Raw genomic sequence first — 17,424 nt, 5'->3', positions numbered from 1 at the left:
TATTTACTGCGCCACCTAGCTGCCCCACAACTCAGAAATTTATTAGCTGTGTGATGCTGGGTAAGTCATTTAACTTTTGTCTGCCTTTGTTTCCTCATCTGTAAAATGGGAATAATAATAGCATCTACCTTCCAGGTTATTGTCAGAATCAAATTATATAATATTTGCAAAATGCTTTGTAAACCCTAAAGGACTGTGTAAATGCTAACTAGTGATGATTAATATTTCATAATCCCTCGGCTGAGAGGACACGTGCCATACCATGGGAAAGTCAACTATGCTGGGCTGTGGCTAGACTTTAAGTATTATAAATAGATATAGATATAGATGGATATAGAACTAAAGTTCTATAAGGGGTCTTTTTATATTTTTCTTTTTCATTACAATTCAATGTATATTTATTGAACACCTACTGTGTACATTGTACTACTATTATTGTCATTGTTAATAAAGATAGCAGCTCATAAATAGTGAGTGCTCACATTTCACAAATACTTATTAATAGTCAGAGACAACTGTGGCCTAGTGAATATGAGCCAGCCTTGAAATCTGGAAAACCTGGGATTTAAATCCTCCGTCTGACACACATTAGCTATGGGACCAACACAAATCTTTTAACCTCAAAGTGCCCCACACAGCTCTCTAGGACTAAGCTACAGAACCCTAGACAATCCCTACATCAGTGAAATCATGGGTTTGGACAGAAAGAAAAAAAAAAGCCATAGAATATTAGTGCCAGGAGAGTGACAAGGGTCCATCCAAGTCCAACCCATTCTGGGCCACTGAGGCTAACTAGCCTAAGGTCATAGTCAACCAACATTTGTTGAACACCTATGATGATGAAAAGTATTCTGTAATTGACACGGATATCGATCCTGCTTCATAGACAGGTAATGTTTGTCTGCCTCTCCAGCTAGGAATATTTTCTTGCAGTGAGGAGAGACTTCCGTTATCTCCCTCTTTAAACACTAATTTCTTAGAAAAGAATCCTACTTCAGTTTATCCACAGTGAACAAGAAGGCTTTTTCTCAGACTTCTCCCTCATCCTAGGCTGGGTCCCGTCCATGGGCCAGGGAAGCTTAAGGAAGTCAGGGAAGACAGGCCTAGAAGTGGAGACAGGGGCACCATAAACATAGCTTTCCCTCTCCGCCATCCTCCCCAGGCATCCTTAGATGACCAAGCCTCATTCTCACAGGCTGCAGCAACATGAGCCCGGCCTAAGGTTACGCTCAGTTTCACCTCAAAACCAAAGAATTTCTGAGAAAAACTAAAAACAAAGAAAAGCTACCACAGAGACTATGAGAAAGCCCAACCCTCAAGATGCTGGGTAGGACCGTGGAGATGGAAAGCTTTCTGACGCATACAGAAAGAGATACTGAAGAAAATAAGCGCTGTATCTACAACTGTAAGGCTTGGGTTCAAATCTTGACTTTGCTACTTAAACTGACTTCAGCTTCCCCATCTATGAAATAAAGGGGACTCATAGCTACAAAAATATCTTCAGCAACTTTTTGTAGTAGCAAAGGCCTGGATATCAAGGGGATGGCCATCAATGGCTGAATATATTTTGATACACAAACGTAATAGAATACTATTGTACTATACTGATGAAATGATGAAGGGGAGAAACCTGGGAAGCCTCGTATGAACTGATGCAGAGTGAGGTGAGCAGAACCAGAACGATTCATACAACAACACTAAAGACAAACAACTCTGAAAAATTTAAGAATTCTGATCAACACAGTGACCAACCACGATGCCAGAGGACAAATAATGAAGCCACCCATCTTCTGACAGATAGATGACAAGAGTCCAAATGCAGACTAAAAGACATTTTCATACATGACCAATTTGGAAAAGTTTCTGTTTATTACAAGGGCTTTCTTTTTCTTTCCTAGTGTGGGTGGGTGGGAGAATGGGAGGGAAAAAATAAGTGCTTGTTAACTGAAAGAAATTGGGGTGGAAATCAAGGGGATGCCCATCAATTGGGGAGTGGCTGAACAAGTTGTGGTGTATGAATGTAATGGAATATGATTGGAAGTGCTATAAGAAATGAGGAGCAGACACACTTCATAAAAACTCAGTGATACTTATATAAACTGATGCTGAGTGAGAAGAGTAGAACCAGGAGAAATTTGTACACAATTACAGACACAACGCATGTGTGATGACCAACTTTGATAGACTGGGCTCCTCTCAGCAATATAAGGTTATAAGACAGCTCCAAAAGACTCGTGATGGAAAGACATATCCACATCCAGAGAAAGAACTACAGAGTCTGAATGCAGACTGAAGCAGACCACTTGCTCTCTTTCTTGTTTTGTTTTGTTTTGTTTCCTCTTTCCCATTGTTCCTTTCATTGGTTATAATCCTTCTTTACAGCCTGACTAAGGTTTAATGTGAAGGTATTAGTAGATCCTGTATTTGATTGCATTGCTGCCATGGGGGAAGGAGGGCGAGGGGAGGAGAGGGAGGGAAAGAAAATTTGAAACTCAAGGGATTGTGGAACTGAATGTTGTAAACTAAAAGCAAATAGATAAACTAATTTTTAAAAAAAAGAGAGAGAAGGGGCAGCAAGGTGGCACAGCAAATAGATCACCGGCCCTGGAGTCAGGAGGACCTGAGTTCAAATCCAGCCTCAGACATTTAACACTTACTAGCTGTGTGACCTTGGGCAAGTCACTTAACCCTAACTGCCCCTCCAAAAAAAAAAAGGCAAAAAATTGGGAGAAGATATACAAAGTACATAAACATTGAAAAAATTAAAATAAAGGGAGGATAAAGTAAACTATCTCTAAGAGCTCTTCTAACCCCAATTCTTAGGTGACAGCTAGTTGATATAGTGGATAGAGTGTTGGGCCTGGAGTCTGGAAGACTCATGTTCCTGAGTGTAGATCTGGCCTTAGTCATTTACTATCTGTGTGACCCTAAGCAAGTCACTTAACCCTGTTTGCCTCAGTTTCCTCATCTGTAAAATAAGCTGGAGAAGGAAATGGCAAACCACTCCAGTATCTTTGCCAAGAAAACCCCAAATAGGGTCACAAAGAGTTGGACATGACTGAAAGGACTAAATAACAAAAGCCCCAACTTTTATTATTCTAAGTTCTCCACTATAGAGATAGGAGCTATTAATTATGGCACTTAGGTGGCACAGTGGATAGAACACTAAACCTGAGGGATGGCAGGGTGACGCAGTGAGTAAGAGCGCCGGCCCCGGCGTCGGGAGACCCAGGATCAGTTCCAGCCTCAGATACTTGGCACCCACACAAAAAATAGCTGGCCGTGTAACTTTGAGCAAGTTACTTAACCCCGATTGCTTTAAAAAAAAAAAAAAGAACACTAAACCTGGAGTAAAGAAGCCCTGAGTTTAAATTCTCAGATACTTATTAGATATGCAACCCTGGGTGAGTCATTTAACCAATTCGCCTGTGTTTCTTCATCTATAAAATGGGGATAATGATAGCACTACCTCCCAGGTGAACTCCATGAGGGCAGAGTCTGTCTTCTGCATTTTTTGTATCCCTGGCATTGAGTACAGTTCCTGGTATACAGTAGGTACTTAATAAATGTTTATAGAGAATGGAGCCGTGCCACCCTCCAAAGTTGACACAACAGTCTACCAGCTTCTAGTACAAGTTACAGATTTACAAAGCACTGTCCTCACAAAAATTCTGTAATATAAGTACTGCAAGCATCATTATCTTTATTTTACAGATGAGGAGACTGAGGTTGTGATGGACAACACACAGCCCTGCTGCCTAATGCCACTAACTGATCTGCTGAGCTATCCAGGAGCCTGCGCCCAGACAAGGCCATTGAATCAAGGGGTAGCAGTCGGGGCTGAACAGGTTTTACCTCCCTGGAGAAACTGAGAGGCAAATCTTAAAGAGTTATGCAAATTTTAGCTATAACTGTTAGTTTAGCTCTTGGAAATGCCCTGCCTGTTCTGAGGGCAGGCCTTGGATCTGTCCCTCCTTTGTCTCCCCTGGATTACAAACTCTGAGAAGACCAAGCATACCTTACCTATTTTAGGTTCCACTGCAGCACCAATCACAGGGTCTCTACACCCAAGTAGATTTAATAAATATTTGTGGAATTGCAGGTGCATCAGATTCAACTGTTCCATTCCAACTTTTCCTTTCACTTCCTAGTTCAAGAAGTTCTAGTCACAAGGCAGCTAGGTGCCACCCTGGAGTCAAGAGGACCTGAGTTCAAATCCGGCCTCAGACACTTACCACTTACTAGCCGTGTGACCTTGGGCAAGTCACTTAACCCCAACTGCCCTGCCTTCCCCCCTCCAAAAAAAAAAAGTCCCAGTTAGTTCCTATTATTTCTAGGGTCAAATACAAACTCTTCTGCTTGGCATTTAAAGCCCTTTATCTCCTGGCTCTAACCTACCTTTCGAGGGTTATTATACATCGTTGCCTTTCACCCACTCTGCAAAGTATGCTTTCCCTTACATATAATGTCACATCTCTCATCTCCATGCTTTTGCATAGGCAAAAGACCTGTTTCCCAAACATGTTCTCTCTTTACCTCCTTGTCTCAGAATTCCTAACTTCGTTCCCAGCTCACCTCAAGCTCAGCTCTCCCCATAAAGCCTTTTTTGATCCTGCAAACTACTGCCTCTTCCATCCAAAAAAATTACCTAGTATTACTGGTATAGATTTTGTACATACTGCTATGTGTACAAGCTGTTTTCCCCTAGGCAAAGGTTCTCAAACTTACTTGGCCTATCACCCCCTTTAAAAAAAAATTACTCAGCTCCCCCCTGGAAATTTACTTTCTTTAACACTTTTACAATTTTTTAAAATTTGCATCACCCAAGGTTACTAGTACACCCCTGGTTCATTCCAGCGACCCTCAGGGGGTGGTTATCACCCACTTTGAGAATCTATGCCCTAGAGAATTGCAAACTCCTTGAGGGCCAGGACTTTTTAAAATTTTTGTCTGTATCTTCAGTCTAGCACAGTGCTTGCCTAATATTTACTATCTGATCCCTGTACTAGGCTGGCCCAGCTGCCCTAAGAGAAAGAAAAGACAGACAGAGGTGAGAGAAGAGCCTTCTTGAATTCTTTCCCTCTCACCCACCACCAGTCATTCCCATAGGCACATTAAAGGAGATCATTCGCCAAAGGTCTATCACAAACTCAGCTAGAATGCAAATTCATGCGGACAGAGATGGGGCCTCGTATGTGCACCTGAGGAAAGTGGATAAACATACATCTATATCTGGGACACATGTATTCCTCCCTGCCCTGCCCCATGCCTCATTTTACCTGGCACAGGTCTCCGGTCTCCCTTCTCTGGTTTGGCCTGTGGGGATTCAGAATAAGGACCAAGGTCTGGTGGCGAGTCCCCTCGCTTCACAGCTGTGCCCTTAAAATTCATCTGTAGCTGGCTGGTATACTTTTCATGCTGAAAGGCAAGGGTCAGAAAGCAAAGGTAAGAAGAATTCTACTTCATCCCACCATGATGAAAAGAGAAAATATTAATTTTTATACATAGTACCTTGTGATTTATGAAGCACTGGGGGCAGTGGAGAGGAGGAAACATCAATACCTTAATAAGACCTCCCATTCTATAATGCTTTAAATTTTACAAAACACTTCCCTCAAAAAAATACTGTGAGATAGACAGTACAACTATTATCCTCATTTTACAAAGGAAAAAATAAGATTTGAACCCATATTGTGTAAACCTAAGTCTAGGCTTCTTTCTTTTAAACTACACTGACTTTCAAAAATGACAACTTTTATTTATAGAGCACTCTACGGTCATTTCTTTTTTCATAAAGTCCCTTTCCCACAACAATTTTCCACAATAATGTCAGTAGAGCAAGAATCCTTATCTTTATTTTACAGATGAAGAAACTGAGGCTCAAAAATGGAAAGAGGCCTGTCTAAGCCCACAAAACCGATAAATGGCAGGGGCTAATCTTCTAATTCCAGGGCTCTTCCATAGGAGGAAAATTCCAGATGAGAAAACCAAGGACCATAGAGGTAATGTGACTTTTCGGAAAGCACAGATATCAATCAGCAGAGTTAGGACTGAAACTCAGGATCTTGATTTCAAATAGAAATCTCTTTCCTCTATACTCCATCCTGGACACAATACTCAAGAATCAAGACCTGAGCCCACTTAAGCCTAAATCAAGGGTTTAAAAAAACCCAGCCTTTAAATCCTCCTGACACCTTTGCCAAGCAGAGGGACAGAGTGTGCAGGAGCTATAGGCTGTTTTGTGACTGGAGGGAATGAAGAATGGATGCAGCAATTTTTAGTCCAGTCAATTAGTTCAAGAGCTGGCAGAAACCTTAGCAACTATCTAGTCCAAATCCCACCCTGCCTCCATTTTACAGCAGAAGCTGAGGCCCAGAAGAGGAAAGGCATTATTCCAAGGTCACACTAGTGTCAGTGAGAAGGCCAAGACCAGAATCCAGGTCTCCTGACACCCAGTCTGGTATACTTTCAACCACACTATGCTGCTGCTTTCACAGGTTTAGAATCTATCAAAATGCAGCTTGATATTTAGAGTCAGAGGAGCTGCTACTTAATGGATGGGTGGCCTTAAGCAAATCTATTGATTCTCTCTCTCTTTACCTGAATTTCCTCATTTATAAAATAAGGAGATTAGACTCTATAATATCTAAGGTCCCTTTCCAGATCCTGATCCTATGATTACTGAGGTAAGAAATAGTTCCCCTGCCCAAACTCTGGGCACTTTGCCAGGATTAAAATAACAGAAGTGAAAATACCTCCATAGAGTTGTTGGTGGGGTGTTTTAGCTACTAAGGACATATCATCATTCATTCAAAAAGCCACATTTTAGAAGATGACCCCAGAAAGAGGAAAGGGGATGGGATGAAAGCTAGGAAAAACATGCCCATAACTCCCAAAGAAATGAGATGGTATCCTCATCTGTTCCCATTTCACAGGATCTGGTCCAACCTCTTCATTTTACAGATGGTGTAACTGAGGCCCAGAATTGATGCCCCACTGTCAGTGTAGGAGAACACCCACTGGATTTGAAGTCAACCCCAGATCTCAGTAGTGAACTACCCAGGTGACTGTGGACAAGTCACATTCCCTTCTTGGGTCTTGGTTTCCTACTCTGTGAAATAGTGGGAAGAAGGGTTGGACCAGGCAATCTCTGAGGTTCCTTTCGTCTCAAAATCCCATTATCTTATACAAATCTTGGTAGCTACTTACTAGAAGCAAGAGCTTGGGAAAATCCCTCTTCCATCTCTGGGTTTCAATTACGTAACTGTATAATAAGGGGGTTGGATTACATGGTTACTAAAGTCCCTTTCAAATCTAAATCCTATATATTAAAATAAATGGAACATGAGTAAAGGGCTTTATAGGCTATACCAACTTCCTTACCTATTGTCTCATTAGAGCCTCATAACAACCCTGGGAGAGAAGCAGGGCAGGGATTATTATTGTCCTCATTTTATAGATGGGGAGACAAACCCATTCAAGGAGAGGAACTTGCCAGAGGTCAGACAGTGAGTGTCAGAACCAGGAGACCAGAATATGAGAAGAAAGCCTTCCCCAATTGCCTTGTGATGGACAATGGAAGAAAGGTGAACAGGGGTGGTTAGGTGGTACGTGCAGTGAGTACAGCACTGGCCCTGGAGTCAGGAGGACCCAAGTTCAAATCTGGCCTCAGACACTTGACACACTTACTAGCCGTGTGACTTTGGCCAAGTCACTTAACCCCAATTTCCCCTCCAAAAAGAAAAAGAAAAAGGTGAGCACTGGGCTTGTGACACAAGGCACTGGCCTCCCCTCCAGAAGCTGTCCAGTGACTTACCTTGAGAGCCTCCTCGGGGACCTTGTGTTGGACATGTTCTAACACGTACAGGTTAGAATGTAGACAAAGGCATTAAGGAAAGTACAGCCACGAGGGGGCCTGTCCTACAAGCATAGAAACAAAGCACCTGGAGGAAGCGAGGGGGCTTTGTTCACTCTGAGGGTGTGAAGGAAAAAAAGCGGCTCCCAACTATGGAACATCAAGGCTTACAAAGTTCATTCTTCACATCCCACCCATCCTATGAGGTGAGCAGTACAAATTTAGTTGTTGTTTTTTGGTTCCTTTGTTTTTACAGACTCAGAGAGGAGCAGTAACCTGCCTAGAATCACACAGTAACACAACCAGGATTGGAGCCCAAGCCTCCCGAGTCCCATGGCCCCACTTCCATTACCCCACAGCATTTAACAACAAATCCTCTCACAAGAAACCACATTAGCTTGGGGTGCTATTGGAGCAACAGCAAATAGCTGAGACCCAAAGGTCCTCTCTTCACAAGTTCCCCATTGCCAGTGAGATAAAATATGAACTCCTTCATCTGGCATTCAAGATCCACCACAACTTGGAGGTTACTCCATTTTCAGCATTATTTCATGCAAGTTCTCACAGATTCTGATTCAGCCAAATAAGTCACCTCCATTCCTCGATCTCATCCTGCCCTCTCTCACTTCCTAATTCCATTTAGTCAAGCCCATCCCTACTTCCTGGAATGCGTTCTCTCTTCATCATCACCTGATGCAATCATACTTTCCCTTTAAAGCTCAGCTCAGATGCCACTTACTCTCTGAAGCCTTCCCTGCTTCTCTCTCTACTCTCCACCTAGTGAAAATGACCTTCTCTTTCTGACATTTTCCTAGAGCACATTTCTGGATTTCTCCTTACATCATACTTACTTCCCTACTCCTCTATTCAACAGTAAGATCCTGGAGGGAAGAGACATCATCTTTGGATCCCCAGCACAAAGCAGAGAGCCTTGCCAAATAACTGCACTTAATGTATGTTTTTTAATTGAGCTGTTAGGTGGCAGGAGAATGGTAGACCTAAAGTCAGGAGACTTCAAAGGTGGTCTAGTTCAGCCTCTTCATTTTACAAATTCCAGTAAACTGAATTTTGCCACAACCACAAAGAGTTAACGAGATACATACAAACAAAGCTAGGCAGAGAGCTTAACTTCTGCTTAGTTGTTAGGGATTTTCTTAGCTAGTAGCTCAGGAGGATTGTGACCATTCAGAAGTTTTGTCTAAAATCAACTCCCCAAAGTTGGAGAGGAGGAAACCAAGTGGCCCTTATAGGTTATCATATTGCCCCTCCCCTTAAAATGAGTTATTGTTAGGGGCGGCCAGGTAGCACAGCAAGTAAGAGCACCGGCTCCAGTGTTGAGAAGACCTGGAGATCGAATCCCGGGCTCAGACACTTACTGTGTTTCCCCGATAATAAGACATTGTCTTATTATATTTTTTGGACAGAAAAACACCAGAGGGCTTATTTTCAGGGGAGGGCTTATTTTAATGAACATTGACAGCAATTTTAATAAACAGGTAAATATGAACAAAAAAATGTACCTTTATTCAATAAGCAAATCACTGGGGAAGAACAGGATGACGCGCTCACTGCTGCAGCTCTGATTGGATGCAGCTCGGAGCGCAGTGTGCGTTTCGGAGGGGGGAACGGTGCATACAGAGGGTAATAGTGCAGGGGATCACCTTCACTACAGTAGCAATCTCAATAGGGCTTATTTTCAGGGGAGGGCTTATTTTAGAGGAATCTTACACAGTAAGGGGAGGGCTTATTTTCGGGATAGGTCTTATTATTGGGGAAACACAGTAGCACCCACCCAGAAACACTTGGCCGTGTAACCTTGAGCAAGTTACTTAAACCCAATTGCTTAGGGGAGGCCAGGTAGCTCAGCGAGTAAGAGCACCGGCTCCAGTGTCAGGATGACCTGGATCAAATCCAGGCTCAGATACTCAGTACCACACCCAGAAATAATAACTGGCCGTGTAACCTTGAGCAAGTTACTTAACCCCAATTGCTTTAAGAAAAAAAAAAGAAAAAAAATGAGTTACTGTTACAGGATGCTACATTAGGTATGACTCTGGGCAAGTCACTGGCCTCCCTGGGGCACAGTTTCCTAATCTGTACAATGAGGCAGTTATACTCAGTGGGCTCTAAGGTCCCTTCCAATGCTAAATCTATGATCCTATGAAGTTTCATCACTTGCTATCTCAAAGGCCCTAGAAACAGAAATATTGAACAGTCACATCTCTGCAGCCTCTGCCTTCCCAGTCTCTGAGTGACCAGAGGCACAATTCTGAGGCAGCAGAAGGCATGTGGCACCTTTAAAACTGCCTGCTACAGACTTTAGAAAAACCTGGAAAGACTTATATGAACTGATGCTGAGCGAGGGGAGCAGAACCAGGAGAACATTGTACACAGTTACAGCCACCCTGTGCAATGACTAACTTTGACAGACTTGGCTTTTCTCAGCAATGCAAGGTTCTAAGATAGCTCCAAAAGACTCATGATGAAAAATGCTATCTACATTCAGAGAAAGAATTATGGAGTCTGAATACAGATCAAAGCATACTATTTGCTCTCTCTCTTTTGTTTTGTTTTGTTTCTTCTTTCTTGTGGTTCCTATGAACCCTAGAGCCAGATATATGCACCTAGTACTTAATGGATCCCAATCTATGTCTTAATCATGAGTCCTTCTTCCTCCAGGCTTTAATAAGCAATGGCAGAGTCTGGATCTACTCCTCCCTTTCCAGAGAATTACAGACTCTCAGATTCGGAAGTGACCCCACAAGCCCATTGGTTTACATCCTTCCGGAAAAAAAATGAAATATTTGGTAAGCTCCTACTGTGTTCCAGGAATTACAAGCAAAAGGAACACAAAGACACAAAGCTTTCTCAAGGAGTTTATAGGAGGAGACAACACATATACAAACACACATGAAATAAATACAAAGGTGAGGTTTTTTGGAGGGGCAACTAGAGAATCAGAAAAGGCTTACCATAGGAGGGAGGACTTCATGTGAGTTCTGAAGGAAACAAAGGGTGTCTAAGGGAAGAACTGAGGAGGGAGATCATTGAAGGCATGGAGAATGGCCTGCCAAAATCTTCAACAAGTGGTGACCTGTCCTCCACTTGAAGACTTCCAAGGATGGAAGGGCCTTATCTCATGAGGCAACCCATCCTACTAGTAGACAGTTATAATCATTATGGATTTTTCCCTTACACCAAACTCAAATAGTCTTTGCATTTTCTGTACCTTCAATTGCTCCAAATAGAACAAAGCTAATTCCTCCTTCTCCACCACACCCTTTCAAATACTGGAAAGCACTAAGTTCCTTCAACTAATATTTACATTGTATTGTCTCTAATCTCCTCAATCTTTAGGCCATTGTCCTTTAGATACAACAAAACTTGGTAAGGTCCTTCCTAAAACATGGTACCCAGAACTGAACATCCTACTCCAATTACTGGGATAAAGGGTAGTAACAGTACCACTTTTCTCATGCCTTTCTTATAGAGTCAATTATTTTTCTTGAATATAATGTTGTATTGTTGACTCATTTGCCTTCCACTAAAAGACCTTCTTGCCCATAAACTTGCCAAATTATGCCCTCCCTCATCCAGTACTTGTAAAGTTGACTGTCTGAACCCAAGTGAAGGACTTTATACTTATCCCTATTGCATTTCACCTTCCTTCACCAAGTCCTCCTCAGATGCCTCACCATGGCATGAAGGTGACTCCAGGTCCTCAGAGGTTGTGCCAGCAAGTTATATGCCCTGTCATGCTCTACCACACAGAAAAGGCTTTGACTATAGTCCAGGCAAAAAAGTGACTCTTTTATCCAAGAACAAGATAGGCTAAGTATGAAGAAGTGCCTCACAAGGAAATTAGCTTCTGATAGATGAATTATTTGGCAGTAGCAACTCATGGCACAAAATAAAATACAAAATTATCATAATGATGATAGCTAAAATGTATATAGAGCTTACTATGTCCCAGGTTCCTAAGTGTTTTATAATTTATTATCTCATTTCATCTTCATGACAACCTTGGGAGGGAAGTGCTATTATTATCCCCATTTTACAGATGAAGAAATTGAGGCAAAACAGAGGTCATGACTCACCCAGGCCCTCAGTTCTGTGTGACCCCCTTCTGCAGAGTACAGTAACGGAAAAAGGAAGGCAGAAGGTGCTGAGAACCACAGTTTTTAGACTGCCTATAAAAATAACAACTGTTGGTCCTCTAAATATGAGATCGTTATCCGACTAACAAACTAACATGTGATCAGAAGACTCAAATTACTTCAACATCAATAGTCTCAAAACCAAAACAAAACAAAAGTCAGAAGGAAGTTTCAGGTACAAAGAATGATGACTAACAGGTTTTACTTGAAAAGAAAAACAAAGGAATTGACCAAGTGGGTTCTGCTGTCTGCCCAAAGTCAAGAATCAGCCTCCTGGGACATTTGGTCATCTTGTCTTGCAGTGCTCATGATGCATCTAAGCAAAAAGACCACCGCTGAAGGCAGTTAAAGCTGATGTGCCAACATCTGTCACAGAGGATGAAGAGGCACAGAAATTTTTTAGACAACCTGCTCCTCCAGATCAAGTCTGCATACATTTTGATATTCAGCGGCAAAAGGCACAAGGTAGAAATGTGAACAGTGTATCAGAAAATATGGTTCAGATTTGAGAAAGGAGAGAGGTCAAAAGTGTATCTAGCAATCTAGAAAAGGGCCAGGAGGTGCTAGATATAGTAAGCAGAAAAGATCACACACACCTCCAAAAAATGTCACGCCCAACTCGTCATGACCCCAGTTGGGGTTTTCTTGGCAAAGACACTGGAGCAGTTTGCTATTTCCTTCTCCAGTCCATTTTACAGAGGAATAAAGTGAGGTGGATAGGGTTAAGTGACTTGCCCAAGGTCACACAGCTGGTAAGTGTCTGAGGCAAGATTTTAACTCAGGAAGATGAGTCTTCTTGACTCCAGAACTGGCGCTCTATCCACTGTATCATCTAGCTGCCCTGATCATGCTAGAAGGTAGGAAACAACTGGATGCTGAGAGAGAAGTAGCATGGTGTACAATGGATAGATTGCTGGGTTTAGAGTCTGCAGGACCTAGGTTCAGATTCTGCCTCAGATATTTACTAGCTGTGTGACCACAGACAAGTCACTTAACCTCTTTGGGACTCGGTCTCCTCATCTGAAAAATTATCTCTAAAGTCCCTTCCAACTCTAAACCTATGACCTTATGCTATGATTGGTTCCTTAAGGATGATTCTAATCTATGATTTTCTATGGAAGCCATGTCAGACCATCAAATAGTTAAACCAAAAGTCAAAGTCAACATCAAATTGGAAGAAAGGATAAATGCAAGAAGATACCAAATATAAATGTGACAATTACAACCTGACCTATTCAAAACAAGCCACTGATGCTACAAAAAAAATATTAAATGAAAAAAGGTAAAGGTGTCACCTTTAATCAAAACTATTTTCTGCAAAAGTTTTAAATAATGTAAAGCAATCTCCAGAAAAAGGAGACCTATGGAGCCCAGACACCACTTCATCTCCTTGCTCAGCAGAGCAATGGCAGCAAAGGGCACCACCAGTTTAAAACATACACTCATTTGCAAAACAACACAAGAAGACAAGGAAAGGTTATAGCCACTCTCACCCCATAAAACAAAGGAGAAGTGGAGGCTTGGTTTGAAACACGACTAGTCAGCATCATCCCGTGAGCATACTTAGCTGAAATCAGCAGAACAGAAGATAGAAAGGGAACCAATTTGCCAATGTTTCTAATTATTATCTATTTTCACCACGAATAACAGAGGAAACACCACATTTGGACCCTGAAATTTCGATCCCTGATAAGCTATCTTAGGAAGTAGGAATGGCATTTGAGGACAAAGTCTGGAACAAAGATTGGGCCAGAGCAAGTACACACTCAGAGAATGTGTGCTCATGCTAACACAATTTTGAAAGCACAGAAGTATTTTGTGAGACAGACCAAGGAGGGAAAGATACCAAAAGAATGGGGGAGGGGGGGAAATATGTATGATAGCATTAGCCCAAAAATGTGACTGGGAAAACACCAATAACTACCAACCATTTTCTCATCTTGATCAAAGCTTCATGAGAATATGTTTTGAGGATATTCTAGATAAAAATGAGAATGAAATTAGGAAGGCTAAAAATCATGTGTTTATTGACTACAAGGTACAAAGAATACAAGGTCCCATTGTATTTATTAGTTGATGATTACCAAAAAGCATTTGAATAGATAATGTAAAACATAGCATTAAAAATGTTAGGTCAGACTATGTCAGGGGGGAAAGCACTGGTTCTGGAGTCAGAAAATCTGGGTTCAAACCTCACCTTTAGCACTTACTACCTGATGTGACCCTGGGAAAGACACAACCTCCCTGGGCTTCTGTTACATGGAAACAGAAGGAGTTAGACAAGATGCCTCGAGGGTCCCTTCCGCTTCTGGATCTACGATCGAACAAGATTTCTTGATAAATACCACCACAAAGGGGTCTCTGTTCCACAATCCCAGAATGCATTTGGAAAATCGAGTAGTGTTTGAGAAGTAATTCCGAAGTGCTCTATGGCACAAATCCCCAATTTTTAAACTCAAATGTTTTCCTAGGAATGCTACATGGCTACAAATCTTTAAAAACCTGAATCTCTGAACAATCGAAGCTGTGAGTGGCCCAGAAGGCAACGGAGAGACACATGGTGAGTTCAAGTAGGATTATGTATATTTCCAATGGTGATCTACATGCAAGTAGTATAAAAAGGTATCTAGCTGAGGAAATGTAATTGGTGGTCTCAAAAAGACTACCAAGGAATATACCATAGCCTTGTTTTCAGGGAGTTCATATCCTGGGAGTGGGGAGGTGGCAGAATGAAGATGTGAATCGGAGGATAGCTTATGTATTGCATGATGTTCAGTAGCTAAAAAAAACTCAAAAGGTTAAAATAATGGGGCAAATCTAATAACATGGAATGTTTTCTTCAGTGGATCTGCAGTCTTCATTGATGTAGTCTCTCTGGCAGTGCAGATCACACGAGTTGTGCTGGCCAGGTCATGAGAACAAGGGGTAACCAATGAACAGTCCTGCCATCCTGGCCACCTAACAAAATAACTACCACCGTTAGGGCTGGCAAGCCAGCCTAGCCATGGCAGCAAGGCGCCCTGAGAGTGAGAGAAGAGCAGGCACACGCCAGGCAGGTCACATCACCACCGGCACTTCAACCTCCCCCTTCCCAAGATCTCTAGTGACCCTCCCCTGAGTCCAAATGCCCTGAGAATTGCAGTATCCCCCAGACTACTGACCCTACTGTCAGCCACAGCTACCATTTGTTGTTGTTGCTACTGTTCAGTCAGTCACGTCCGATTCTTCATGACCCCAAGGACCAGAGCAGGCCGGATCTTTCTATCCTCTACCATATCTCAAAGTCTGTCCAAATTCATGTTCTTTTTTTCCACGACACTATCTATCCATCTCATTCTCTGCCATCCCCTAGGTCTACTTATTCTGAAGACTGCTTTAGATTATTTAAAACTTTTGCAGAAAATAGTTTGATTAAAGGTGACACCTTTGCCTTTTTTCATCTAGTATTTTTTATAGTGTCAGTGACTTGTTTTGAATAGGTCAGGTTGAAGCTGTCATATTTATATTGGGTATCTCCTTGCCTTTATCCTTTCTTCCAATTTGATGTTGACTTTGACTTTTGATTCAACTAGTCAATGGTCTGACATGACGCCCATAGAGAATCATAGACTGGAATCATCCTGAACGAACCAATCATAGCATAAGGTCATAGGTTTAGAGTTGGAAGGGACCTTCAGCTATCAGAAAGGGAAGCAATGTTTGTGTAGGAGAGGCCTACCATCCCCACCACCCACCATCACCAACTGCTGACCAGCTGTCACCAATGGACAAGTAAGTCTGAGGGCACTGGAAGCCTTCCCATCTGTCCCCTCCAATCCCCCCAAATCTTCCCCACTCCCACCAGTCTTGCTTTCAGCCTGACTTACTTTTCTTTGTGTATCCCCATGGCTTAGCATCATAAGTACTTAACAGATGCCTTCTTATCCATCCATCTATCCATCCATTCATTTATTCATCCATCCATCCATTCAACATCTATGAGACAACACCAACAAGATTCATAGAAGATACATTGATTAGCTGTGATCTGCACCTGCTGAGGAGACTACATCAATGAGGACCCCAGATAGACAGAAGGAAAATTTCACTTTATTAAATTTGACCCATTATTTTATCCCTTTAGGTTATTTTTGGCTGCTGAATATCACCCAACGTGCAAACCATTCTCCTCTGCTTCACATCTCTGTCCCTCCTCTCCCCCCCAACCCAGATCTTGTTACCCTCCCAGCTCTCTGAAGGCAAGGTCTGAGTCTCCTCCTCTGCCTCGCCTTCATCATGAGCTCCCCTGTCTCTCCCACAGAGTAACTGTGAGCACAAGGCTAAGCAAGACTCAGAACACACTTGTCAAATATATTTGCCAACTATTTATGTACAAAAGGGTATCGAGAGAGGGAGGGGTGGGGGAAAAATTATGGCTAAGAATATCACCCCTGTAAAGGACAGGAAAATAGATCAGTAATGACCTCACACAGTGGTGGCCCTCCTAACCCTCCACTTGTCAACCACAGTTTCTAGGCTCAAGGATGTTCACACTAAGCTGCCTCCACCTTCCTCACCTGGCTCCCCGTGGGACCAGTAATCAGTGAAAGATCAGGAGCCCCCAAATAGGTCTTCTCCCTCTGGGAGGCTGAGGGGCCAGCACAGGGATGAACATGAGACCTTGGCCTCATTATCACTTCCCTCTATCTGAATAAGCTAGGAGCACACCGTCCAGCTGCTGCATGAGCCGACGTCACCTGAGAGACTTCACAGTGCGACATGTTGGGTCTGCCTCTGCAGGACCAGAAAAAAATCTGGCTCTCAGAGAAGGAATAGACAGGAAGAAACAGAGGGGGTGGGGAAAAAATAGGGAAACCCCAGAAAAACCCAGACCACACAAAAAGGATATCGTAGCCAAAGCGGATAACATCGTTGAGTTTCAGAGTGACATATTTCTGGTCAGGGATGCGCACGTCGTTCACAAATGTCTGTATGGAGAAAGGAGATATGGGGTTAGACTGAGGCAGGGGCTAACCTTCTATTACCCAAGGAAGGATTATCCTGGATAGAGAGATGTTCAATTGTAGGCCGGTAATGCTTCCCAGGACCCTGTGGAACTCTCTCTGCCTTCTTTGCCCCCCATCATTCCTAATCTCCTCGAATAAACACATGTTAAAGCTGTTTGGCAGAGCCCAGGGCTAGGCACATGGCAAGCATGATAAATCATCTTAATAATGACTGGCATTCTCTAGCAACTCGACATTGGCAAATTGCTTTCTTCACAATAGTGAAGAGAAATATACAAAAGTATCAGAGGCCCCATTTAAGAAATGAGAAAACTGAGTCTCAAAGACAGGATGTGACTTGTCCAAGGACACACAGGTTCTCAGTCAGGATTCAAACCCAGGTTTCTCCTGACTCCAAGTTTAGTAG

General features: G+C 42.5%; 1 protein-coding gene across 3 annotated transcripts in view; it reads right to left on the bottom strand.

Moving 5' to 3' along the window:
* The window catches only part of CEP170B (centrosomal protein 170B), a 132,719-nt gene that overhangs the window by 66,400 nt on the left and 48,895 nt on the right, over positions 1-17,424 (bottom strand). For all 3 annotated transcript variants that reach the window (XM_069103834.1, XM_069103836.1, XM_069103835.1), the window contains 3 exons: positions 16,901-16,979; positions 7,817-7,875; positions 5,280-5,418 (listed from right to left, as the gene is read on the bottom strand). In XM_069103834.1, coding sequence (XP_068959935.1) covers positions 5,280-5,418; positions 7,817-7,875; positions 16,901-16,979 — 277 coding nt within the window. The remainder of the gene's footprint in view (positions 1-5,279; positions 5,419-7,816; positions 7,876-16,900; positions 16,980-17,424) is intronic.

Source organism: Petaurus breviceps, unplaced genomic scaffold, assembly GCF_028583685.1.
Source record: "Petaurus breviceps papuanus isolate PSGF00001 unplaced genomic scaffold, PetGlider_PUasm1.0 64, whole genome shotgun sequence".
NCBI lineage: Eukaryota > Metazoa > Chordata > Mammalia > Diprotodontia > Petauridae > Petaurus > Petaurus breviceps.
The sequence above is the reverse complement of the archived record's forward strand: the minus strand, read 5'-3'. Positions and strand labels throughout refer to the sequence as shown.